At 40.4% G+C, this 26,315-nt stretch overlaps 1 protein-coding gene across 5 annotated transcripts in view; it reads left to right on the top strand.

The window, feature by feature from the left end:
- Positions 1-26,315, top strand: part of CDCA2 (cell division cycle associated 2) — a 48,550-nt gene that overhangs the window by 8,327 nt on the left and 13,908 nt on the right. For all 5 annotated transcript variants that reach the window (XR_002327299.1, XR_002327298.1, XR_002327296.1 and 2 more), the window contains exons 4-10: positions 2,216-2,367; positions 11,900-12,044; positions 13,715-13,926; positions 14,614-14,704; positions 20,406-20,632; positions 22,960-23,044; positions 25,736-25,968. Coding sequence is in view for 1 of the 5 variants with exons in the window: in XM_021001162.2 (XP_020856821.1) it covers positions 2,216-2,367; positions 11,900-12,044; positions 13,715-13,926; positions 14,614-14,704; positions 20,406-20,632; positions 22,960-23,044; positions 25,736-25,968 (1,145 nt within the window). In the remaining 4 variants the exon portion in view is untranslated. The remainder of the gene's footprint in view (positions 1-2,215; positions 2,368-11,899; positions 12,045-13,714; positions 13,927-14,613; positions 14,705-20,405; positions 20,633-22,959; positions 23,045-25,735; positions 25,969-26,315) is intronic.

Here is a 26,315-nt window from a genome sequence, read left to right as displayed (position 1 = left end):
GAGGAAGGAGGGCACCTTGAAGGACGAGTCTTGAGACAGCCCACTCTGTCTTGGGACGGCTCTGCACCTTAGGAAGCTTTGCCTGACATCAAGCCTCAGTTTGTCTCTGCCCCTGACCTCTGGCCGAGCACAAGAAGACTAATTCTCCAGAAGCTGGATGTGACCTGGCATGCTGCCTGGGAGCGGCCTCTTGTGCAGGCTAACCCTGCCCAGGCCTTCCCTGATTTTCCTATGGCCCCTCACCATCCTTGTTTCACTCTGAATGTGGTATCCAGGAGCCCAGCCAGGGCCTGCTTGGGGCAGAGCACCACAGGACTGACTGCCGTCCCGGATCTCTTGAGCTCTGCCTAAGCTTCCATTCTCTTCTTTCCTGTTGGCTCTCTGGGCTTTCAGGCCACTGTCAAGAGAAAAATAAGCCAACAGAGTAGGTATCTCTTCTCTGATAGACTGATTGTCAGTTTGGCATTTCTTGTGAATTTGTTCAGTTTGTAGATGAATGTTCATGTTGGAGGTTGAGGATGAGGAAAGACAGTTGTGGGCAGGAAGAAGCCTGATGATAGTCTCTGGAGTGGAACTGAGCGGAGTCAGCTTAGTCTGATGGAGACACACTGCCATCAGAAGGCCTGCTGTGGGATTGCGGCTCAGCTCTCACTCTGGGAGTGATGCTTGGGCCAGCTGCTGCAGCCCTTGGGCCTTCAGTAAATGAAGAAGATTGGACTAGATGATAATGTCTGCATCCAGATTCAGTTCAAATGGCTAGTACTGTGCTGGGCATACGAAAACTCCTATTGTCATGTGAAAAAACAAGCAAGTACACGAATAAGTAAATGGAAAATGTATACAAAATGGGGGTTGGTGATGGACGGAGAGAGAATTTGTAGCTTGTGGGTCAGGAAAGGTCTTGTGTAGGAGGGGCACTTGATCTCCTAAAGGAGAGTTTTCATTCTGGGCTCCTTTGGGACCAGCTGGAAGTGTCTGTAGGCCAGTCTGTATGGGAACCCTGGCCATTGTAGGGTTGTTTGATGTTTTCCCTGGAGAGAAGCCTGGGGTGGGGAGAAGGTGGGGTGGATATGATTGCTGTCTTTCCCTTCCTTTGCACCTTGCTGTCTGCCCTGCCTCTGAGCTCTCCTCTTTGCCTTATCTCCCCTAATTAGAAAGTTGCCTGGAGGGTAGGAATCCTCTAGCTTATCTCTGTGTCTGTCCCTGGTGCTTCTCTCTATGCTTGGCACCTTGTAAGCACTTAGTAAGTCCTTTTCCATTCATTCATTCACCCCCTGTTCAAGGAAAAACTTAACTAATTTTTACAGTTCTCCCAAAACGGAATGGATTGCCTTGGAGTGTGGTGGTTTCACTTATACCAATAAGGATGTCTTTGTCACAGGTGATAGGTTTGACTAGACAAATTCAAGGAAGTTTTTCCAAGTAAAGATGTTGTATGAATTGATTGCATTTGTATTTTTTTTATGTATAAATACAAGGTATCCCAAAAGTCTTACACAGTTTTAAAGATTAGAGCTTTGGTTTTAAAGTGCACTAAGACTTTTGGGACATCCTGTGTAATAATGGAGTAGATAGGCATGCCTCACCAGCAAATCCAGGTAGACGTGTTTAAAAATTTATTCTTTGACCAGAAATTTACATGTGCCAAAGAATTTTTTTCTAGCCAGTGTACACATTTTCAAGTGAATAAGACCTGACTGACCAATAAACAGACTGTGAAGGAGAAAGTAACTTTTTTTTTACTTTAAAAAAATTACTAGCAAACACTAAAATAAGCATCTCTCTCTCTCTCTCCACATATTAGTACAGGAAAAGGGTTCTTGAAACTAGGAACCTCTCCTTTTTATGGCTTTTCAATATATAATAAATTCACTATATAACTTTCAAAGTTGTCCTGCTTATCTGTGATTCTTTCTGGCCTTCTGTCTTCTGTGCATTTAAAAAGAAATGCTTCACTGACCCTTTTTTCTTTCAGGAACTTATTTTACTTTCTTCTGTATCCCCAGCACCAGATGTGGTAGATACTTAATAAATTATTGAGTTGGGCAAGCCCAGTATTCTTCATGTGTAGAAAATAGGGGCAGAAATGTCCATTAAAACTCCATAGATTATTTACTACTAGAACTTTAAACATAATAAGCTTCATTAAAACATGCTAACTATTGAGTACTTTTTCCACGACATTTCCTAAACTGTAAGAAAATTTTCATTCCAGGAAAATCCTTGCTAAAAAAATCCAGGCGCCGATCCACAATTGGAGTCAGAGGTTCTCCTGAAACAAATCTTCTCATTAGATACATTGCTCAGCAAAGGAATTTAAAAAATGCAAATGATTCTCCTTTGGTGGAGGCTTCTCCTTCAATACAGGTATGTGTTTTTTTATAAGTTCTTGAAATGATGTATTTGTGAGAAAAGAACGTAAATGGTCTCCGTTCTGTTCTGTCCTCTTTCACGCATTCTGGTTATGGGCAGAGACCACTTTTTTCATGTCCTGCAAATTCCCTAATGTACATTATGTACTTAGTTGGCCTACAGTAAGTCTTTAGCTTGTTGATGTTTGTGTAAATGTGGGATCCTTCATTCAGTGATTCTCTGCTGATAGCCAAAAAGGCACATGATGATGGCCACGTAGAGGTAAGATAGGGGAGTATGTCCTACACAGATTCCCAGTGGAAGAAGTAGGGACCCACTGGTGCTTCCTGTTTCACAGTCTAGATCGTAAGCTCATCAATGGCAAGGACTGTTTGTTGGCCTTCGTTCTTCCTGTCCCCAGAGTCTAGCACTGTGCCCGGCACATTTCAACACTTAATAAATGCTTGCTGGTTTTTAGAACTGTTCTCCTCTCCTGAATGCTTCTAAGTCTCAATGGCCCGTGAGTACACCTGCAGTAAGAAACACCATTGCATCCCTACTGCCCACTGAGAATCCCCTCTTCCATTGGGAATCTATGTAGGGCATACTCCATGATCCTGTTTATATGTGACAATCATTACATGCCTTTCTGTTTATCAGCAGAGAATTGTTGAATGAGAGATACCACGTGTGTGTGCGTGTGTGTGTGTGTGCGCGCATATCATGTATGGATGTGAGTTAAGTACGAAATAGATCCCAAGTAAATACAAGATAATGAGGGGAGGGCGTACTGGGGGAGCACTAGCAGCTGGGGGCATCAGGCCTCACATCCTACCAAGTAGCAGGGATTAAAGGCATGAAGCTAGGAGGGAAAATGGATAAGGACAAGCAGCAGATCAGGAGACGCAGAATGAAGAGCATGGGGAAGGGAGTACCGCGTAGGTGGGCTGGGCCCGGGAAGTCCTTGAATTTTTCTGCTTATTCTCTGTGTTTTGTACCTGTAAGAACATTGTGAGAAAGGGGATCTGACTTTGCCACACAGCCAGAGGGAATCATGGCAGAGAAGGGTTAGGGAGCATCGTGAGCAGGGGATGGCGTGCTCAGAACTAGACTGGCGATGACTCTCTCTGGTGCCGTATGATGGTGGGGGTGGGGGGCTGGGGCAGGGCAAAGACCAGGTACGAAGCTGCTGCAGCAGTTCAGATGAGAGGTGACGATGACCCGAAACAGTGGAGAGAACAGAAGAGAAATGGAAGCGATACAAAGGAATCTGATTGGAGAGAGGAGGAGTGAGAGCGAGAAAATCCACTATTGGGGTTACATTCATCTGGTGGGTGGCCCACTGAGCTCGTGATGCTGTCATTCCCTGGATCTTGGATACACCCCGCAGATGGCCCAGAGGTCAACCAGAAACATGTATGAAATGGGAAAGAACACCTTAGTTGGCCCTTGGGAAACTTCACATTCCTTCCTGGGATCGCTGTCCTCTGACGTCTCTTTAGTTTCACGCTTTTATTGGTAGCATTTTTCAAATTCTGTTCTTCCTACCTGTTGGGTCATCCTTGGTAATCAAACAGAAAAAGCAAATTAGGCAGAACTAACTAAACATGTCAGTCTCATCTGCTAGCAGATACTGTGTTCCGTACTCGTATGCCCCCTCCTCTGCCAAGAAGGGAGAAAGGCGGATTTTCTCCTCTCTGTGGAGATAAGCTTCGTCTTTATAAGTACAGTGTTCAGCTTCATGATTTTTATTTTTGATTATTTTCATTTCTATTATATATATTTTCTGAATTCTGCTTAGTTTCACTCTGCATTATTAATTCGTAGAAAACATCCTGTTCTCACATTTTGCTTATTATTTCTCATGATGCTGTAGTATTCTTACATTCTTGTATCACAATTTGTTTAGCCATTACCTGACCGATCGACATCTACTCCGTTTCTAGAAGGGCCCACAAAAAGTGCTGCTTGAATATTGGGGAGGTGGTAGTGAGCACCGTAGGGCCTCTGGGTCAAAGGGAATGGACATTTTAGTCACAGCATAATTCTAAATTGCTTTCCAGAATGTTTGGACCAATTAATAGCTCCACCAGAAGCTATGTTAGTATTCCTATTTACCTACAACATACATAAACTTGTCTCCCCCATCTTCTAAAAAAAAAAAATCATCGCTGGATCTGTCCATCCCTGCTAGCTGTTGTCCTGTGTCTCCCTTTCCTTTTATTAGTAAACTTCCTGAAAAGGCTGTCTATAATAGGTGACTCCATTACCTTTCATCTTACTCTTTTTCTTTGCATTCTGGCTTCTGATGTCATTCAGCCAGAACTGCTCTCTCCTTAGTTACTAATGATCTCTTAATTGCCAAATCTAATAGCCTTTTCTCAGTCCTCTTCCTGATTCTCTCTTCTTGCTTTTCATGACTGTTCTTTCTCCTAGTTCTCTTTTTACAGGTCTAATGAGCACATTGCTTGGCACATAATAGATATAATAATAAATCATTCTTAGATCTACTTGTTGAGGCCTAACTCTTTTTTCCTCATCTCCAGTCTCATATCATCTTTTGCCTTTTAGACACCTCAAACTGAATGTCACATAAACAGACATCTTAAACTTACCGTGTCAAAAACTAAACTCATTGCTTTTGCCTCCTAAACTCTCCCCTCTTCCTAACTTCCCTGTTACTGAAGCTACCACCATTTTCCCAGCCACCTGGGCTGCCAATCTAGAAGTCATCCTTGACTCCTCATTCTCACCACCATCATCCTCATCCAGTCTTTTGCCAAGGCCCATCAATTTGACCTTCGTAACATTTTTCATATAGACGCCCTTCTCTAATGCTTCCACCATCCTGGTGTAGGCCCTCATCACCTCACACCCAGACTGTTGTTACAGTAGCCTGCTAGTTGGTCTTCCAGCCTCGAGTCTTTCCCCACTCTAGTCCAGTGTCCATTCATCTTCCAAAACCATAGGTCTGACCCCCAGCCCTCATTCTACAAAATCTTGTGGCTTCCCGTTGATTCTAGGATCAGATATAAAGTCCTTTGTTTGGCTTTCAAAAGCCCTTCATAAAATGGCCCCTTCCTTTCATTTCATTCTTCTTAACTCTTTAATCCCCTGCAATCTGGTAACACCAGCCTCCTTGCTGTCCTTCACACAAGGTGCTCCCATCTGCTCTCCTCAGGAACTTTCATTGCTTGTGTCCACTGTCTGGAGCGCTTTCCCTCCTTGTCTCTGCCTTTTGGCCTCGTTCAAAGTCTCAGCTACAATCCAGCTTTCTGCAAAAAGCCTTTCCCGCTGATATCGCCCCCAAGTTATCCTGTTATGTGTCTTATTTATACCCTTGTTTGCATGTTGTTTCTCCCATTAAAAGACTGAGCTCCTTGACAGCAAGGACTGTTTTTTGCCTTTCCTTGTATCCCAGGCTATAATACAGTGGCTGGCACACAGTAGGTATTTAATGCTAGTTAGTCAGTGGCTGATGGACTATTTCTATAACTATTTGGCAATTTGTGAGGTAGAAGGTTGAAGCCTTAGAATCGAAAAGTCTATCATTTTAGCATCAGTATTTTTAATGATTTCATGTGGCTGTGAAACACTAAGTTTTGGAGTATCAAATTACCCAATTAATAAATGTTTATTAAGACCCAAGCAATGTGCTAGGCTCTTGCCAATGAATCAGAGAGCAATGGAAAGACATGTAGACATAAGTAGGCTTCAAGATATTGATAATGGTAATTTACCTGCAAGAAGTGGTTTAAAACACTACCCCTTCCCCAAAACTTGAAGTCAAGGATGACCCCAAGGGCCGTGAAGAGGCATTTATGATGGGTTTGTTAAAGTTGTAACATATTGTGAGGAATAACTTAGTTGCAATGATGTTAAAGGTTATGATCAGAAAAATCTATGATTGAGCCACTAACATGGACTTGTCCTGTGGGACAAGTGCTCCATTGTTATCCTTGCTATGTGGAGAATGTGAGGAATGTTACCCCTACCCCCATCCTGCAATTCTAGTACCTCAGTTAAATTCCTTATGATCAATTTGAAAGAAAACCTGGATGATAATGGCGTTGGTATACCGCTGAGGTTAGGTTGTAGCCTGCATTTCTAAGGGATGTCCAAGCCAGGGAACATCCAAAAACCAATCAGTCACAAATGAGAGTAAGGAACCCCTCACATGCTACCCCTGTACCCATGGAGTGTTAAAAGTCTAAAGGAAAGAAAGCTTCTAGCCTCTTGGCTATGGATTTTCTCCTATCCCTCCTTTAAAGGGAATGGGTAAAAATGCTACAAGAAAAGAAATGATGAGCAGGTAGACTTCAGAAAAACCTGGAAAGACTTATGTGAACTGGTGCTGAGTGAAATGAGCAGAGTATTGTATGCAGTAACAGCCGCGTTGTACAGTGATTGACTTTGATAGACTTAGCTCTTCTCGGCGATGCCAGGATCTAAGACAACTCCAAAAGACTCAGGATGGAAAATGCTGTTCATGCCCAGAGAAAGAACTATGGAGTCTGAATGCAGATGGAAGTGTGCTGTTTGCTCTCCTTTCCTCTTATTGTTTTGTTCTGTTTCTTCTTTCTCGTGGTTCCTCCCATTAGTTCTAATTCTTTACATCATGACTAATGTGAAAATATGTATAATATGAATGCAAAAGCAGAGCTTATGTCAGATTTCACGCCATCTTGGAAAGGGAGAAGTCGGAGGGGAAGAAAATTTAAAATTCAAAATCTTACAGAAGTGAATGTTGAAAACTAAAAATAAATTAAGTAGAAAAAAACTCAGAGGGAAGAGAGTATCAAGAAGAGGGTGATTGACATTGTCAGAGGCCTAAGACAGTATAAGAAGTTTAAAGATATAAAATAACATACTGATTTTTTTTTCTATTAAGTACTGAATTTTTGTAAAATCCATCTGATACTTTAATAATAAACTTTAGGGGCAGCTAGGTGGTGCAGTGGGTGGAGCATGAGCCCTGAAGTCAGGAGGACCTGAGTTCAAATCCAGCCTCAGACCAAACACTTGACACATACTAGCTGTGTGACTTTTTGGGCAAGTCACTTAACCCCAAACGCCTCACTTAAAAAAAAATTTAAAAAATAAACTTTAAATACACTAATATTACCAATTACTTTAACCAAATAAACAGCTTTTTTTTTCCAAATAAAAAAATGCCACAAGAAGTTGTGACTGGGTTGCAATCTTCCAATAGACAGGAATCCCCACACTGAGAGGATTGCTGACCTAGGAAGGTGTAGGGGGTACAGAATTCTAGAATAGAATCTTGGAGGTAGAAAGGACCTTAGCAACCCTCTGTATGTCTGAAGAGGCTTCTTTGTCCCAAGCACCTTCAGTGCTGGGGAGGTAGGAACAGTTATTTGGAAAGAAAATGTGAAGAGCTCAGGCTTCTTAGTAGGTCCTTCAGAAGAGAAATCACCACCATGTTATAGCTCCTTTTTCAGTCTCTAGTTTCATTGTTTTGCTTCAAATGCTGTCAATTTCTCGAGAATACAGACTTAGTCATAGTCAAATCTATATAGAAAAGCGCATTCTAGATCAACAATAAGAATTCTGAAGTATGTGTTTGTTCCCCTCCATTAGTAAAAATTACTTAAGCCTTGAGAATACTGGCTTGCCTGTTTTTGGTATTTAATATGTGTGTCATAAAGGTATAGTTTACATCATAAATGTGTACGACCTTATTTGAATTTAAAATGTCCTACTGATTTGGTAGTAGCAACCTTGCTTTATGAGCACATTTGACTAAAAGTAAATTCAGTGTGTGAACAGATCACCAACAAAAATGGCACCCAGATTTTAACTGCTCTTCTTCCACTCTAGAACCTAATGGGAGGTAATTTGAAAGCTTAATAGAACTTTGTGTTTAGTATTTGCTGTCATTGGAAAAATACTGTTTGTGTATTGTAACTTAAAATAGAAATGGAAAATTAGAGTAATTACATTTTTTTGAAAAGAATAGAAATCAAGAAAATAAGGTTGAGGGAGAATGTTAGGGAAGTATTTTAATGCATTATAGAAGCTCATTTGTCCAGATGAGAAAGAAGATGTGAAGAAATTGTATAGGGTTTTTTGTCCATTACTCTATATAAATATTCTTTTATTTGTTTATTTTTTATTTACCATTGCAGGCAGAAACCTTGGAAAAAGAATTGAGCTTCAGATCTATAAATAATTCTATGCATTCTTTTTTCTTTCATGTAAATCCTTTAGCTAAAATCAAAAGTCACATCACATGGAGTTGGTGTCCATTTTTCCTTGCTTTTCCCACCTTTCTATTGCACTGGGAGACAGTAAATCTGGTTGAGGGGTCCCAGCCATGTGTGTCACTTCCCCTGGCTGGGCCTTAGGAGGGGTCTCGACTAAATGGTTTCTTCCAATTCCTCTTGGTTTCAGTGTTCTGTGATTCTTAACAAATCATTATCCATACAATGCAGAGCATGGAACACTTCTGAAATCGCTAAGATTATCAAAAGCAGCTGTTGGGAAAAAGGCTTAACAAAAACAGAAAATGGTCTGGCTAACGCCAAATTTGGGTGTCTCCTTATAGTCTTCAAAGAAGAGATATATTTTGCATGTATCATTTTCATTTGTGAGCTTTGAAAACATTTGCTAACTCAGCTCCAGGCACTTGACCAAATTACTTATTGATATTGCCTTATCTTATGTTTACTGTCTTGAACTTGGAGGAGGTATGGCTCAGTGGCTAGAGAGCTAGCCTCCTGTGCCAGGAAGACCTGGGTTCAAAGATCACTGGCTTTGTGACTCTGGGCAAGTCACTTAACCCCTCAGTTGTAGAATGGGGAGTTTCATATAGAAGTGAACATCACACATCCAATCCTAATCCCTGTTCGCCATCCCCTATCACATCCCCAGATTGTTGCCGAAGCTTTGAGCACCTGGGCACTTGGATTTAGGATGTAGAATAGACATTTCGCTTTAAGTGGGGGAATTCTTACATTGTGATAAAGACACATACAGATGAAAACGTGGGGCTATGAGACTGGGAAAATCACAAGAAGGGGATGGTGTTCCTATCTCCTCTCCCCTTCTCCTTTTGGGATTTGTAGCCTAATATTCAGTCACTCTTAGGCCAAGCCTCATTTCATGTTGTCAGCTGGTTCCACATTGAACCACTGATTATCAAATTTTGCCAGTGGTAGAACCTTTATAAAATCATTTGTAATAAGTTTTTTTTTTGCATGCCTACAATTAATGATACTAAATATCATAGTGCAACTTTTAAGAGATTTTAGACCAAATTTTTTCTAAAACGAACAATACTGTGGGCATTCCACATCTTGAAAAAAAGTTTTTGTTTTTCATTGAAGTGCTTTTTAAAAGCTTATGGTTTTTTTGGAGGGAGGTAAATAGATGCCTTAGTCATTTTGGTAGAATCACGAAACGTTTTAGAAATGTATTATCCTTAAATGTGTTATCCTTAAAACATACAGATAATAAGAACTCAGTCTCTAGCTCATTGTATAGAGCCTTTGTAAATGATTTCTTGTTTAAAATAGATAGGGCTGATCTTCAGTGATCGGCTTGTCAATGTGTTGTTACCTTGACATAATAAACTCCTTTTAATTCTCAAAAAGATAGAAAAAATATACAGAATGAGGCATGGAAAGATTTTGTTTTAATTTTAAAAAATTTTTTTTATTCATTTTAAACTAAAATACAAAATAAGAAAAGAAAAAAAAAACATTTCCATGTATACAGCCAGACCATAGAGAGGATTCAATATAAAACAATACATTTCCACTTATGTAAAACCATACTATCCATATTTCTGTTGGTCAGTTCTTTCTCTAGAGGTGGATAGCATCTTCCTTCATAGATCCAAGTCTTTCCATGTTTTTCTAAAATCAACCAGCTCATCCTTTCTCATAGTGCAGTAGTATTCCATCACAATCATATATCACAACCCATTTAGCCATTCCCCCCTTGAAATGCAGCTATCATATTAGCCAATCTGATAGGTATAAGATGATATCTCAAAGTTGTTTTAATTTTCATTTCTCTAATTTGATTTATAACATTTTTTTCATGTGACTATATTTTGATTTCATCATATCCTTTGACCATTTATCAATTGGGGAATGACTTATATTCTTATATATTTGATCAAGTTCATTATATATTCGAGAAATGAAACCTTTATCTGAGAGAGTGTCTGAAAAATTTCCCCCAGTTTTTTGCTTTCCCTCTAATCTTGGCTACATTGGTTTCATTTGTGTAATAACTTTTTAATTTAATATAACCAAAATTATACTTTACAGTGCTCTCTATCTTGTTTCTTCATATAGTATTCTCTTATCCATGAGTCTGATAGATAAGTTCCATGTTCTGATTTTCTTGTGGTGTCTCCCGTTATATCTAGATCACGTATCACTTTTGATTTTATCTTTGGTACGTGGTGTAAGATATTGGCCCAATTTCTGCCGTACTGCTTTCTAGCTTTCCCAACAATTTTTACCCAAATAATGCATTCTTATCCTAAAACTTAAATTTTTACATTTTTCAAACACAACGTTACTATAGTCCTTTGCTCTGTCATAGTCTGCTATAGTCATATGTCTGTTCTGTTCCACTGATATACCTTTATATTTCTTAACCAGTACCAGAAATTTTGGTATTTACTGCCTTATAATATAGTTTAAGGTCTGGTACCTCCTTCCATTACATTTTTTATTAGTTTCTTTGAAATTTTTGACCTTTTATTCTAACAAAGACTTTTGTTATTTTTTTCTAACTCAGTAAATTTTTTTTTAGTAATTGGGATGGCATTGAATAAATAGATTAGTTAGGTAAAATTGTTGTTTTTATTATGTTGGCTTTGCCCTATCTATAAACAACATTTCTCTAGTTATTTAAATTTAACTTTATTAGTAAGAAATGTTTTATAATTTATGTTCATATAGTTCCTGGATCTGTTTTGGCAGGCATACTGTCAGGTATTTTATACTGTCTGTGGCTATTTTAAGTGCTCTAAAACAATATTGAATGATATTGTTGACATGTAGTGTAGTTTCCCTGTTTATCTCTTTTAATTAAATGTATTTTAGCTTTAACTTTGAGATCTTGATTGCTGTTTCTGCTTTTTTTTTTAAACATCAGCTGAACCTAGAAATTTTTTTGGATTGTGTCAAATATGTCAAGTGAGTTATGTCCTAACCTAGATGAAATTTTGAGTTGTTTAAAATACTCTGGTTTAATTAGGTAGTGTGTTACCAACAACTTTTGTGTTCATCTTTGCAAATAGCCCTTTGGCTCATATGGAGGGAGGTTTTTGTGTCTGGGGAAGAAGGCTGCACGTAGGATATTTTCAAACAAATACATTTTCCAGGAAGGAAAGCATTCATTTACTTGTTCAATGAACTTATATTAATAGAGTCTTCTGAATTTAATACAATTATTTATCATTATATATATCTAAGTATTTAGTGTTTAAATGGTACAGTTTTTTAGGTATAGAATATAGGATTTGTATTTTGGATTGACCTATTCTATTCTTCATATACTTTAGCAGGCCAGCCCATTTCGATACAGAAATGGTGATTCGTTAAGAGAGCGAATTTCTGCCTTCCAATCTGCTTTTCACCCAGTAAAGGAAAACGAAGGAGAGTCTGGACATTCAGGGCCAGAGGGAGAATTTCAAGCAGCAGACTGCAGTAAGTAAACAAAATCAATTTTGCTCAAAATTTTTATTCAAAATAAATTATAAACTATGGTGCCTGGCATAAAAATGTGTTTGATGAATACTTGCTCTGAGTACTTTGAGTTGCCCATCAGCTTCCTGTTCTGAAGCAATCCTGTTTGTCCATTAAACTCAGAAAATATTGAGGCCTGAGCTGCTTGCCCCATTGTATTAAAAAAAATTTTTTATGATCATATATCATCCCTCACCTCAGCTTTTAAACTCTGCTAATAAACCAGTGGTCATTTTTAATTGTGGAATCACAAAAGCTGTGGAAAAGGAAAATTAACTTGACATTACTGTGCCTGTTGTCATGGTGATATAGCCTTAGTGGGTTAGATTCCAACAATTGCTTGGAACCATCCTCAAATACAAATATATAGCATTATGATGATACATTTTAATAGAAGTCAATAAAAATTGAGGCCTTTTCTTCCAGAGCATACATTCTGAGACGAACATTACCCATTCACATTTATGATTTTTTTTATTAGTTTTTACCTCTTTCTCAACTGTGTTTCAGTGCTTTTGACCTAATAGGTCATTTATATGATTATAGAAGATTTGCTGATGACAGAATTCCTTTAAGATAAGAATAACTGGATTATAATATAGCCTATCAAGGTTAATTAAATTAAGCAAAAAAAACCCTTTTTAAATGCCTGCTGTTTTAGGAGGTGCTATAAATACAAAGCTTAGCTAATATGTCTATTATTACCCAATTTATTGTGAAGTAGAGGGACTTATAAAAATGCAGAGAATTTTAATTTTTGCATACATAGTAAAACATAAGAGAATTGTCATATGAAACTTTTAAGTGTCATATACAGCTTGCTTTTCTTTTTAAGTGTAAAGTAAATTTAACAGGTAACTTTCAAAGCTGTCCCCCTTGTCTCTGATAATTTCTGGCCTGTCATCTGTTCTGTGCATTTTTAAAAAATGCTTCTATGACCCTATTTTAGGCTGCTCTGTCTTTTTCTTCTTTCTGTCCCTGTCACCAGTCCCCTTCTGCCCAATACCCGTGTGACAAATAAGCAGTCGGGATAAATGAGGCTGTTTTGACAGGAAATCAGGGGTGGCTTTTGTTAAATTTCATTTGATTTGGGCAGTAGAATATGTGCCAGAATTTCAAATGTACAGCAGGGGAAGAAAGTGGGCCTAGGTACTAGTGTGTGTGATGAATGTGGCAGAGGCCATTACTGGATACCATCATACTGAGGGAGCTATTCGGGCTGAGTCGTGATGGTCTGTCTTGAAAGACTGCACAGGGCATGATGGTTGCAGTTTGTGGAGACTGACCCTGAGTGTGAACTGTTTGCTTCAAGAAACCGCTGAGGTTTTCTGAATTGAGAAGTTACCTCACCAGATAAATCTGCTGAAGAGCCCTTCAGTAAAAGGCAGGACTAGTATTAGAATCTGTTTGAAGTGTATATATAGCCCTGAGTTACCGGATTTCATTACATTTGCCTTTCATCTTTTTTTTTTTTACAGTATTTTGAAATGATTTAATTTTTAAGATAACTTTTTAATAATTTTGTTAACTTTACAAAATATTCAGAATTATATGTAGAATATTTTAAAAATTTCAAGGGTAAATTGTATGATTTTAAAACTGTCTTTTTTACCCCCCCATCTGGAATTCAGCTAAGAACAAAAGCCTCAAACGTCGTGACCAGCCCAAGCTGTGTGGAGAGTTACCATCCAAGCGCAGGCGAGCGTCTCACCAGAGAGACTTAAAAGAAAATATAGCTAATGGTGAAAAAAAGTTGACTGACATCCAGATATGCCATATTACTACTTTTCCTGACACAAGCCAAACTTATACCTGTGAAACTTCTGTGACAGCTCATTCTAAGGTAAAATTACCTGAAAAAGGACACATCGGGCCTTGATGGTTGTTGATTTAAGTAGAGCTTCCCTTTCTGCTTAGCTTGTTAGGGCAGTCGTATATGATGCGGCTGGTGCTGGTGGTGGGGAGGGGTGGTATTGCTGGGTGTGGCTGCTGAGTGGGTACCCTTGGGTTTTCACATGGTTCCATTGTTTTAATTACAGCAGATGGACCATCTGAAAGGAGGCCTTCTTTAATGAAATAGAGCTTTTCATATTTTTAAAAATCATTGCATTTGGTGAAAATAAGATTTCTATCCTAGGATCTTGATGAATTTTGAAGAATAAGGCCACAGTTTAAGAATTCATTTCTGACAGTGTAGCCATGTTTTATTATATAACATCTCTTAACATGGATCTTATCGTTGAGCAAAATTTGGCCAGTTCTAGAGGTTGCCAAAGACCCTGCTTTGGAGAAATGGGGTGACTAGAAAATGGATATTTGTCATCTAAATTTGACTCAGGAAACTGAAAAGCTCCCCTTTGGCTGTTTAGAGTACAGCAGAGAGCTTAGCTGTTACAGTGCCCGTGCCCAGGTACCACTTTAAGATCGAATTGAAAACATGGGTATTTTGGCCAGATTGGACAAGAAATCAGCATTTGCTTATTTGATATTTTCCAGGAAGTAGACCTTAATCAGCACTTTCCCCCCCCAGGAATCTTATTGTGATCCGTCCATTGTCGCACAGTCTGGATGCTCAGTTTTAGAGGATACTTCACTGAAAAGTCTCTCAGGGACTACAAGGGGTAATTATTCCATTTTTATTGTGGTGACCTCATGTCCTATTTAAAATGCAATATTAGTAATAGCTAGCATTTACATAGTGATTTAAGGTTGGCAAAATGCTTTTCATGTTATCTCATTGGATCCTCACAGCATTCCTGAGTGGTAAGTGCTGTTATTATCCCAATTCATAGATGAGGAAACTTAAGTCAAATGAGTAAATTGACTTGCCCAGAGTCACACAGCTGGTCAGTGTCTCAGGCCAGATTTGAACTCAGGTCTTCCTGACTCCAGGCCCATTGTTCTGTGCACTTTGTCATTATTTTAGAATTCCTGTTCTAGGAGGGCATTTTCTACTTTGTTTTCCAGTTTTGCTTTCAACCAAAGCCAATAAGATGTTTCTAAGTCCTGTGACATCTCTAACATGTGTAAGACCCATCAGTATGTTAATGAGCATAATCTCCCTGTTACAGACAAGATAACATGGTTTGAATAGTATTTGACTACATTTTTCATACCAGAGGACATAATCTGTTAAACCAGCCTTGGATAGTATTAGGCCTCACTGCTTTGCAGGAATCCTATTTATTCAATGCTCATTGAATCCTTGTCTTATGATCCAACTAACTACTTGGACTGTTTCATCTTTGCTTGGGCTTAAAAGCTTCATTACCTGACCTGTTGCTCCCAGCAGTGCATCCTGACCCCTATTTCCACAAAGACTGAAGCCCATGACTTCCCTCATTTCCCTTCTTAAACTCCCAGCATCTTCACTCATTCTCTCCTTTCCTTTGCCCTCTACTTTGTACTAGGGCTAATCCTTGGTATATCTGTCATCTTCCTGTTGCCCTGTACCACCTTTGTACTCTATGTTGTCTTCCTCTTCTGTGTAGCAGCATGTTTAGGTCTCCTCAGACCTAAAAAACTCTCTGAACCAAGTGGGTTTTTTCACTCTCAACTTTAATAACTACCATACTTCTTAATATGTTTGTGTACCTTGTATGCCTTCATTTCTCTTTTTTTTCTGTACCTTTTGCTATCTGCCTTCTGTTCCTACTCTTCTACAGAAATTATCAATTTTAACTGTTGATTATTCTAGATATGATCAACTCCCTTTGCCTGAAAGAGCGTATGTTGGTGGTTCTCAAAATCAGAATAAATCTTGAACATTTGTAAGGCAGGTCCACCGTGACAAAGTGCCTCTACCATACATAGGAACAGTGAGTAGCAGTTAAGTTTTAGATTTATGTAAGGAACCATTCCGGTTGTCCAGAAGTTCATTGAACTTCTTGGATTGGTAGCCAGTTACCAATCACTGCATGTGCTCAGGTAGAGACTAGTCTCTGTGGCTGCTTGTCAGGAAAGTGCCTGAGAAGCAGCTCATTGGGATTTGTGAATTGGGCAAGTTGTATCCTGAGAGCCCATTGATGGGAGATTCCATGAGACCTCATTCACCAGCCTCTCTGTGCCACAACTGATGGTTCTTCATTACGGTCCATTCAGGTTTGCTCAGGATCCAGCCTCAGCCAGCATCTTTTCTCTCAGTCGTCATTTCCTTAATTGTCACTTCTGTGCAGATTACATCCAAATATGTATTTTCATCTCTGCCTTCCCTTTAAGCTCTAGACTTGCATCCGGTTAGCCAAGAAAACATCTGTACCATCACTTTGAGTGCAATTCTTCCCAAACCAAGTTTATTTTCTTTACCCCAAAACAATTTTCTGTTTCTGACTTTTTTCTAATAGTGACATCTTTATTCAGCGGATTGGGTGCTCTCTTTTGATTTTTCCTTTTTCTTTACCTTTCATGATTTCCTTCATGTATAATCCCTGATGTCTATTCCCATAGCCAGTTTCCTAGTTCAGGACCTTATGAACTTCATATTAACTATTGCAGTTTCCTGATCAGTCATTCTCCGTATAATACATTTGTTGCTACCCTAGATGAATTCTGCTTGTGCATAGATCCAAGCATATTATTTTGCTCAAAATCCTTCTGCTGTTCTGAATTACATAGCCTACTGAATAAAGTTCAGACTACCTAGCTAAATGCAAGTTCCTATACCAATTTGGAGACACCCCTTTCCTGCCTTGTTTCATAGGATCCAGCTCCACGTGGTCTACACAATAGCCATATTAGGTCACTTACTCTTCCTGAGAGCCCATTGATGGGAGATTCCATGAGACCTCATTCACCAGCCTCTGTGCCACAACTGATGGTTCTTCATTACGGTCCATTCAGGTTTGCTCAGGATCCAGCCTCAGCCAGCATCTTTTCTTTAGGTCTTTAGGACCTTTTCTCTCTCTCTTTCTTTTTTTTAAATTTTATTAATTTATTTCGATTTATCAATAATCACTTCCATATGCTTTTGAGTTTAAAATTTCCCCCCCTTCCTCCCCACCACCCTCCCCAAGATGGTGCACTATCTGATATAGACTATACATTGACATTCCTAGTAAACATTTTCACATTAGTGGTGTTGTAAGTAAAAATTAAAACCAATAGGAGGAACCATCAGAAAGAGGAAACGAAACTCAACAGAAGAGAAAAAGAATAGCAATTCAACTTTCACAGTTCTTTTTTTGGATGTGGGTAGCATTTTCCATCACGAGGCCTCTGGAGATGTCTTAGATCCTTGTATTGCTGCGAAGGGTTAAGTTTATCAATATTAGTCATCGCACAACACGGCTGTTACTGTGTACAACGTTCTCTTGGTTCTGCTCACTTCACTCAGCATCAGACCATACAAGTCTTTCCAGGTTTTTCTGAAGTCCGCCTATTCATCATTTCTTATAGCACAATAGTATTCCATTACATTCATATACCACAACTTGCTCAGCCATTCCCCAGTGGATGGGCATCCTCTCAATTTCTAATTCTTTGCCACCACAAAAAGAGCTGCTATGAATATTTTTGTACACGTGGGTCCTTTTCCCATCTGTGTGAGCTCTCTGGGATACAGCCCTAGAAGTGCTATTGCTGGGTCAAAGGTTATGCGCATTTTTGTAGCCCTTTGGGCATAGTTCCAAATTGTTCTCCAGAATGGTTGGATCATTTTTAGGACCTTTTCTCAACATATTTCTTAGATCTAGAATACCAGGCACTCTCCACGTATTCAGTGTTTTCTAATTGCTTGAGGTCTAATTGAAATATTACCTTTTCCTAATCCTGATTCCAACCCACCTCCACGCACACATGCACACGCACGCACACGCGCACACACACACGCACACGCGCACGCACACGCACACACACGCGCGCGCACACACACATGCGCACACGCACACAGACACACGCACACGCACGCACACAGACACGCACACGCACACACACACACACACACACACACACACAGTCAGTAGAGGTTCTTCTCTGCCTGTTGTCAGACTGATTCCTTTAGAGCAGAGATCCTTTAGAGCAGAGACTGTGTCTGCCTTCCTTTGCACTCCCAGGACGTTGGTTGGTACATAGTTGCTGCTTAACAAGCAGATTGTCTTTTCTCCCCCTTAGTACTTGTTCTTGTTCATTTGTATCTCATTCTCTGTGATTCCGTGGGTGACAGTGTCCATGAGGTTTTCTTGGCGGAAATAGTGGGGCGGTTCGCCATTTCCTTCTCCATTGGATTTAGGCAAACAGCAGCTAAGTAACCAGGCTCACACAGCTAGTGAGTGTCTGAGGTCGAATTTGAACTCAGATCTTCTGGACTCCAGGCCAGCACTCTATCTTCTTGGCCACCTCATTGCCTCCTTGGTATTTATATCTCTCATATATTTTGTTATTACAGTTACATATTGATTTCTTGTATCCCTCTAAGTAGATTATATGTTCCATGAGGGCAGGAATCCAGTCTCAGTTAATCATTGTATCACTTCCAGCCCTAAGGAAGATAGTGTGTTGGTTGAAGCTGAAGTTTGAAGGTATTAAATTTCCACAATAGAGGCCAGATGTGTGAACCAAATCCCCTAATACTGAAAGTAGGAGATGTCCCCTTGAATCCAAGAGGAATTGAGGTGGGGTTTTTTTTGGTTTTGGGTTTTTGTTTTTTGGTGGAGAGAAGCATTCACATATGGAATCTATTATCCTAAGTGCTTGAGTAGAATGAAAACATTTAATAGGCTCAAGAAGGATTTACAGAAATTTGTGGAGGAATATGTTCATTACTAGCTATTAATGGAAAATCCAGGAGTTCTTTATAATTTCTATAATCTTTTGAGGCTGAGTTAAGGCTATTCTTTTCATGCCATTGCTAACAATTAATGGAGTGCAGGATGGGGGATCATTGATCTTTTTAATGCTTTTTCCAAAACTTTCTAAGTTGTACTAGAGATGTAATTTTCTTTGATCTTGAGATACCCTTGCTTTATCTTGTTGCCCAAATCCCACACTGTTAGGGGAAAGTAATTTGGCTCAACAGAGATTACATAAAGTGTACTGTTGAGAGAGCATTATTGCTTTGTGTCTGGACTGCAAACAATCGAGGAGCTGAAGTTAGGAGCTATTGTGATGCACTTTCATCTCTTCTCTGCTCAGCCCTCACAGCACTGAGGGAAACGGCTGTGGATGAGCCTGGGCTTCACATTAGAAGTGGCGAGTGGGAGTGAGCTTGGGTTACATGGGTTGCACAGGACTTGGATCTTACTGTCAAACCGTGAGCACATTCAGTCTAACACCCTTATTCATCAGGTGAAAAAAACTCAAGTGTCCCAGAGAGGGGAGTTACATGTCTGTCATCACCCAGGCTGATTCTTCTGTTGGCAGAACCCAGGTCCTCTGACTCCAAACCTAATGCTTCCCACTGATTTCCCTTTGGCAAGTCCTTATTTCATACGAGTGTTATGTAAAAGTTCACCTAGAGGCTGGAAAAGACAGAAACCTTTTTTTTTTTTAAAGCCTGTGTCTCCTCCCTGTCCCTGACCCAAGGCCAGAAGTGTATTTGCAGCAGCCTGGGCCCATTCCCATTGCTGACTGGTAGCTTCGACCCACATTTTCTGACCTGAGCCAGTCTTCCTCATTAGGCAGCTTGGTGGTCCTCTCAGGGGCTTGCTCACCATGCTGATGCAGACCTCACTGCTTTAAGTCACTGAAGCTCCAAACACCCAAATTCAGGGATTCTAGTAGCCTCAGCCTCTCCAGTAGCAGATCACAGGTGGTGTGGCACCATACTTGGCCATGGATTCTAAGTTAACTTTTTAAAGTTTTTTATGTTAGTACTTCTACCTGTAGTAGCATTTTAGAATATTTTTCTTTATGCCAAGGTCCATACTGATAATTAAAGTATCAATTTTCTGTGTTTACTGTGAACAGACTGCCCAACTATATATAGTTTCCTAATCCCTTTAGGCCATGGTGTCAGGCTCCAGAGCCCTTCCAGGGTCTATGGACAGGCAGGTCAGCACCAGGGACATTGGGGGTTAAAAGGCTATTTCAGCCCCAGCAGCTACACTGACATAGTAAGCGGTGAGTAGCAGCATCGTTTTGCTGTCTTATAATGCACTTTTGAGGTGAAAAGACTTAAAACTGAGAGCCAAGGGCTCTTCCCCCAGTGCGCTTTCTCACTAGAAGGCACTGTAAGATAAGATACTTAACTTAAAGATTAGGAAAAAATCCTCTCAAAAGCTTGCTTGCTTTGTAAACACATGGTTTTGAGGGTTATGTTGTTTTAAATTAATCTGAATGGGCTTGACCTGCCCCTAAAGTCTTAAGCTTTGTGTGTTTCTTTTGAAGGGAAGGACATAGCTGGATGTGCAGAGGAAGAAAAAGCAAGTAGTGCTGCTTCCAGACCTCGTGGAAGGAGAGGCAGAGCTGGGAAAGAACTGAGCACAGAGCCGTTCCATGAGATCATGCCACCAGTCGCACCTGTGTATGAGGGGGATTTTTCGTCTTGTAAGTCCTCTTTCCTTCGCTCTGTGCTGAAGAAGACCCCCGTGAAACTGCTCCTGGAAAGCTTACAGGTACCAGCCTTGCCAGTAGAGACACATGTGGCTAAGAGAAAGTTCTTCCAATGGGATTGAAAGACAAAACTCCAGAACCTTTAGCAGCATGAAAGATGTCTTAAGTTTTGTCTGGATTGTAATGTCTGTCAGAAATGTCTGCCTCCCATGTCATTATATACTCGATGAGGGGTCTTTTTTCTTTTTTTTTTCCTTTTTTTTTTTTTTTGCTTGTCTTGTGAATTTCATCAATACAGGAAGCCCGTGGTGTGGAAGCCTCTCTTCTCACATAGATCAGGAATTTCTGCAATTTCTAGTCTTGTAAAGTGACCTGCACCACTGGACATGTTGCCTCAGTTCACCCAGAAGCAAGACTTGAGCTGAGACGTTTCTGTCTGAGCTTGACCCTCAGTCCCATACTCTCTCCCAAGTTGATTTTTATAATTATGAAAATGATTTTATTCAGATGTTGGTGAGTAGTCATTGCATTTTAGAGCCACAAAGGATCTGAGACATTGCCTAGTACCACCTCCTCATTTAGTGTCAAGAGCTTGATACTGTTCAAGACCGTATAAAAAATTAATGGCAAAACTGATGAGATGATCAGTCCATTCTGTGGACTTTTGCTTCATTGTGCTTTTTAAATATACCCTTCTTCCCCCAAAGCTCACATTAGTCCCTCTGACCTCTCGCAGAATCGTGTACTAGGTAACCCTCTGGGGGCATGATAATGGTTGACACCTAGATAGCTAGCTGATGGTTGCCCACAGTCACACAGACAGTTGTCTTAGGAAGGATTCTAATATATCTTCCTGACTCCCAGGTCCAATATTCTTTGCACTAAACCATGCTGCTCTCTTGTGGAAGAAAGGATAAAATTTTTACCAAGCTGAGCAAAGTTTGAAGTATGCCTGTTTATTTGTAGACATTCATTAATTAAAAAGTACCTTCAAGTATTTAATAAATATCTATTTCATAAATATAGATATTTGGGACAGCAGGGGGGATTTCAATGTTGTTATTTGTATATTATAGCTAGTGCTGAATGAATATTTGAACAGAATTTACATTTATAGGGGTGCCAGGAGGTGCCTATTCAGGGCCAGGCTGGTTTGGGAGGGGTTGTGTTGAAGGAGTTTGTTAGGGAAAGTTGGGTCTTTGAATGGGTGCTGTTTTCTGTGGAGCCCACTTAGGAAATTTAGAGTTGAAAGTAGAAGAAAACTAGTTGGTCAGAGAGTTGTATGTTGAAAAGAGCTCTGTAGGTTTCTTGTTGGCTCTTTGCCTTCTTCCCTAGTGAAATCCATGTGGTGCTGGCTCCTAGGCTTCCCATGGTTCTCATCTTTTGGGTTTGTATAGCCCTAGCTCTTCTGTCACATGTCCTCCGTATTTGGGAGGCAGAGATCAAGGGTCAGGGAAGAGTAGCACAGATACCCTGGCATCTTTTTCCAATAATGGGGGTTTGTAGATAAAGAGATGTGACCAGCAGGAAGAAATTTCTATAAGGAAACAAGTATAGTGGAAAGGACAATGGATTTATATTTGGAAATCCTAAGTTCAAATCCTGTTACCTGTCTTCTGGGTCCTAATATCCTTCTCTGTAAAAAAAGAAAAAAGAAAAGAGGGGTTTTTACAATATCCCTTCCAGTTAGAAATTATGTAATCATATAATTTTAGTTATCACTTGTCTGTTTAATTACTAAATTATGACTTTAGTGCAATTTCAAACTTAATTCGCCTGCAAGGTTTAGCAATAGTACATTTCTTAATGATTCTGTTAATTAGCTGTCAGAGATGCTTTTCCTAGATCCAAGATGAGAGGAAACCTTTCAGGTTGGTCCTGTGGATGACATCTGGGGACAGAAGCACATCAGGAAACATCCTTTTAGATTAGACTAAGACTGTTCACCATGTCCTGGTACCTTTTTCTTCCTCAGGTCCTTCATGGTTCCCATGATGAATTTGGACATTTTTCAAAGCCTAAGAGTCTTTATGAGAATAGAAAAAAGGAATAAGAATATTGTGGTGATAAAGGAAGGGTCAGGATAATGGGGATGAAGGAGGACGTAGTTATAATAGTTCCCATTTTAATTCTGCTCTGTCAGGCATCAAGCACTTTCCTTCAAATAAGACTGTGGATAAGGTTGTGTAAGTACTGACAGTAAGCAGTAACTGTTCACATCTAGTAAGAGGCAGAATCCAGCTTCCCCCGTGTACTTCCCAGCCACACCTACACTGAAGTCCAAGCAGATTTGAAACATTGATGATATTCTTGGTAGAAAAAGGTTTGAAACTCCTGTCCTAAGGAATGTTAGGGATCTAAACTATGTCTTTGGGCTTTGTTTTATTAGGAGCATTGTGACACCACTGGGTATGATGGAAAGCAATCACTCTCATTCTCAGATCTTTCGAAGGGTTGTGAAGAACTGAAAAAAGGTAAGGGAATTCATGTTCTTTTCTGAGTCTAAGGATTTTTATTTGTTGTTACCAGTAACTCTGGTTGGTGCTATTTTCACTCATCTCCTTATGCCTTTGCACTTCTGCTAAGTATTATTCCTGTCCTCATTCAATAGAGGGCTTTATGTTTGATCCTTGAAGTTCTAGAAAGGTAATGCAATTTATTGACTGGGGGAAAAGTGTGTTTGTGTGACCTGGGCTGACCTGGGCTGTAGGAAGATTGACTCCTGAGCAGAGGTTGGACTGGAGGGCAGAGAGACTTCAGGCAGGGAACCAGTCATCCAGCAGGCTATGGAAGTAGTCCAGGGGGAGGGGCAGAAGAGAGGTGACGATGTTACAAAGGTGGCCTTGACAGGACTTGACAACTTATTGGATATGGAGAATGAGAGTAGAGTTGAGGATAATACCTAGGGTGGAAGCCTGAGTGCCTGGGAGGACAATGGTGCCACCAGTATAATAAGGAAGTTAGGAAGAAGGGAAGGGTTTGGGGGGAAAGATAATGAATTCCGTTTTGGATACAGTGAGCTTGAGATATCTACAAGATGTTCAGTAGGCATTTGGTGACACCATACTAGAGGTCAAGAGAGAGGTTAGGGCTGGACATGTGAGAATCTTCTGCGCAGAAGTGATAATTTTATCCATGGGAGCTGATGAGATCAAGTAAAATAGTAGAGAGGAAGAAGAGGAGGGAAGGCCCAAGACAGAGCCTCTGGGGAGGGGACACTCATGAATTGTGAGTGTGAACTGGATGAAGATCCAGCAAAGGAGACTGAGAAGGCATTAGGTCATATGGGGAGGAAGAGAACCAGGAGAGAGAAGTGTCGTGAAATCCTAGAGAGAAGAGAGTAGCAAGGAGAAGGTGACCAGCAGTATCAAAGACTGCAAGAGAGGTCAAGAAGATTGAGGACTGAGAAGGCCACTCAATTTTGCAACTAGGAAATCATTAGTAACTTTAGCAAGAGCTTTTTCAGTTGAATGATAAATTAATGTGTAAGCAAGAGCATAGAGAAATTAAGTGAGCAAGAAGAAAGGAATTGGAGGCATCACATTGTAGACAGCCATCTACAAAAGGGAGGAGACCTCTGAGACACTAGCCAGTAGGGCTGGTCAGATCAAGAAGAGATTGAAGAGTGAGGATGGTAGAGGGGGCATCTTGTGGAGAAAACAGGGTGGAGTGGGATCACTTGTGCACTTAAAAGTGTTTGCCTAGGCAGGAAGAAGGATCTTAGGAGAGGGGTGAAGAAGATGGTGGCCGAACATGTCTGCGAGGTGATGAGGAGGGGGGGAGAAGAGGGAACTCAGAGAGGGGCCTCAGTCTTTTTAGTGAAATGTGAGGCAAGGTTCTCAGTTGTGAGTATAAGGGGAGGGAGGACCATGGGAGGTTGGAGGAGGGATGAAAAGATTTGGAAGAACAGCTGTGGAGAGTGGAATAATGAATGAATTTAGTCAGATGTAAGGATTGCCTTGCCTTGCCTTGCTTGGTGAGGGCCCAGTTAAGATTATGTAATATAAATTAGTAGTAAGCCTGGTAAGCACAATTTCAAGATTTCTTCTAGTTTTGTTTAAGAGCACATGAGTAGAAGTGAAGGCAGCAGGTGGGAGGAGTAATCCAAGTCTGAGGCTTTGCAGAGCAGAATCTTAGGGTAAGGGATGAGGGACAGGAGAAGTGACAGCGTGGTTCACCAAGGGGCCAGGATGGGAAAAGGAAAGGGAACAGCTGAGGAGTCCAGGGTTAGATGTCACACTTGAAGACAAAGAATGAGGTTTGGAGTAGCAAGGCTTCAGAAGAAGTGGAATGTAACAAGTGATTGTCAGATCAGTTCATGGACGTGGACCTGATACACTTGGGGAGGGCAAGATCTAGGAGACCTGACTATCTTTGCATGTCGTTGAGGTGGGGTAGCGAGTTCACGGAATTTGAGAGAGTGCTGGTGTGAATGCTCAAGTCTCCCAGGGTGGAGGCTGGAGCTGGACAGGAGAACAGGGCCATGAGGCAGGCTGCTGGACTTGTGAAGCTGTGTCAGCTGGAGGCAGCCAGGTCTCTGTGCGAGAAAAGATTTAGGCTGTACCTCAGCAAACTTTTGTCTGAGCACAGTAGAAGAGGGTAGGTAGCTTTAGAATGGGAACTTGGAGTGATTTGGTTATGAAGTTTGAGAATATGAGAATGCTGATCAGTAGGGGTTTGAATAAAGGCAGCCAGTTCAGAATCACTGGAGGGTTTGATGCTGTGGAGGTATGTTTATCACTGAGGAGTGAGTTTAGGTGGGGTGCTTATTGTCCCCTGGGGTGAGAGACTCCAGCTGGAGTTGTCTCAGGAAGTCAGGCACTTGTTTCAAGACTGAAGTGGAGCGATGGGAGCCTGGAGTTGGATGGACGCTCCCAGAGGTTGCTGGGAAGCTCCCTTTCTTCTCAGGCTGGTGCAGGCTTTCCTGTGTAACTGATGACTAAGTCTGAGTTTGCTGACTTCCAACTTCTCCATTCACTCTACGGCAAAATTTTAAATAGAATTTTGTATCTCATTTTTTGTAAATTTAAAAACATTGAAAAAATTCCAAATTCTCATCATTGCTGTTCATTTTATATTGCTGCTGTTTTTTCTGAAGCATTACATGGTTTTCAAATCTAAGGCTTCATAGTATAAGGTTGTTGACATTGTTTTATCTACTGCAGAAAAAAGCAGTTTAAAAGACCAAAAAACATGGCACAGAAAGAGAGTTACTTTTGGAGAAGAGCTAAGCCCTGAAGTATTTGACGAATCATTGCCAGCAAATACCCCGCTGCGTAAAGGCGGCACGCCTGCTCGACAACAAGATGTAAGAAGCATTCATCCTCCCTTTTTCCCAAGGCTGCCCATTTCGGAGGCAATATCTCAACCAAACTTTGAAGAGCCAGAACAGAATCTTGTAAGTGAGAAAAGGCCTGTGCCAGGCTTGCCCTTGCAGCAGCCCTCCACTTCCTTTGGCAAACAGGCTGATTTGGGTACTTGGGTCACATATTTGTGCTTAAACTAATATACTTATTATCTCCTTTAGAGGATTTGGGGCGGGGGACAGGAGGGAGGATTGTTTGATTTAAGTAGAATGGGTTCAGATTGTTCATTTGCTGTAAAAACCAACAGCCAAACATTGACTTAAAATAAGACAGTTTACCCAAATGTTGATGCCTTTGGTAGTTTGTGAAGCCTATGGAGCCCTCAGCAGAAAAATGTTTTTAAATGCGCACAATAAAATACACAGCAGGATTACAGAGG

The sequence above is a fragment of the Phascolarctos cinereus genome, unplaced genomic scaffold (genome assembly GCF_003287225.1).
Source record: "Phascolarctos cinereus isolate Bilbo 61053 unplaced genomic scaffold, phaCin_HiC Scaffold_2;HRSCAF=192, whole genome shotgun sequence".
In the NCBI taxonomy this organism is placed as follows: domain Eukaryota; kingdom Metazoa; phylum Chordata; class Mammalia; order Diprotodontia; family Phascolarctidae; genus Phascolarctos; species Phascolarctos cinereus.
This window is presented reverse-complemented; position numbering and strand designations above follow the sequence as displayed.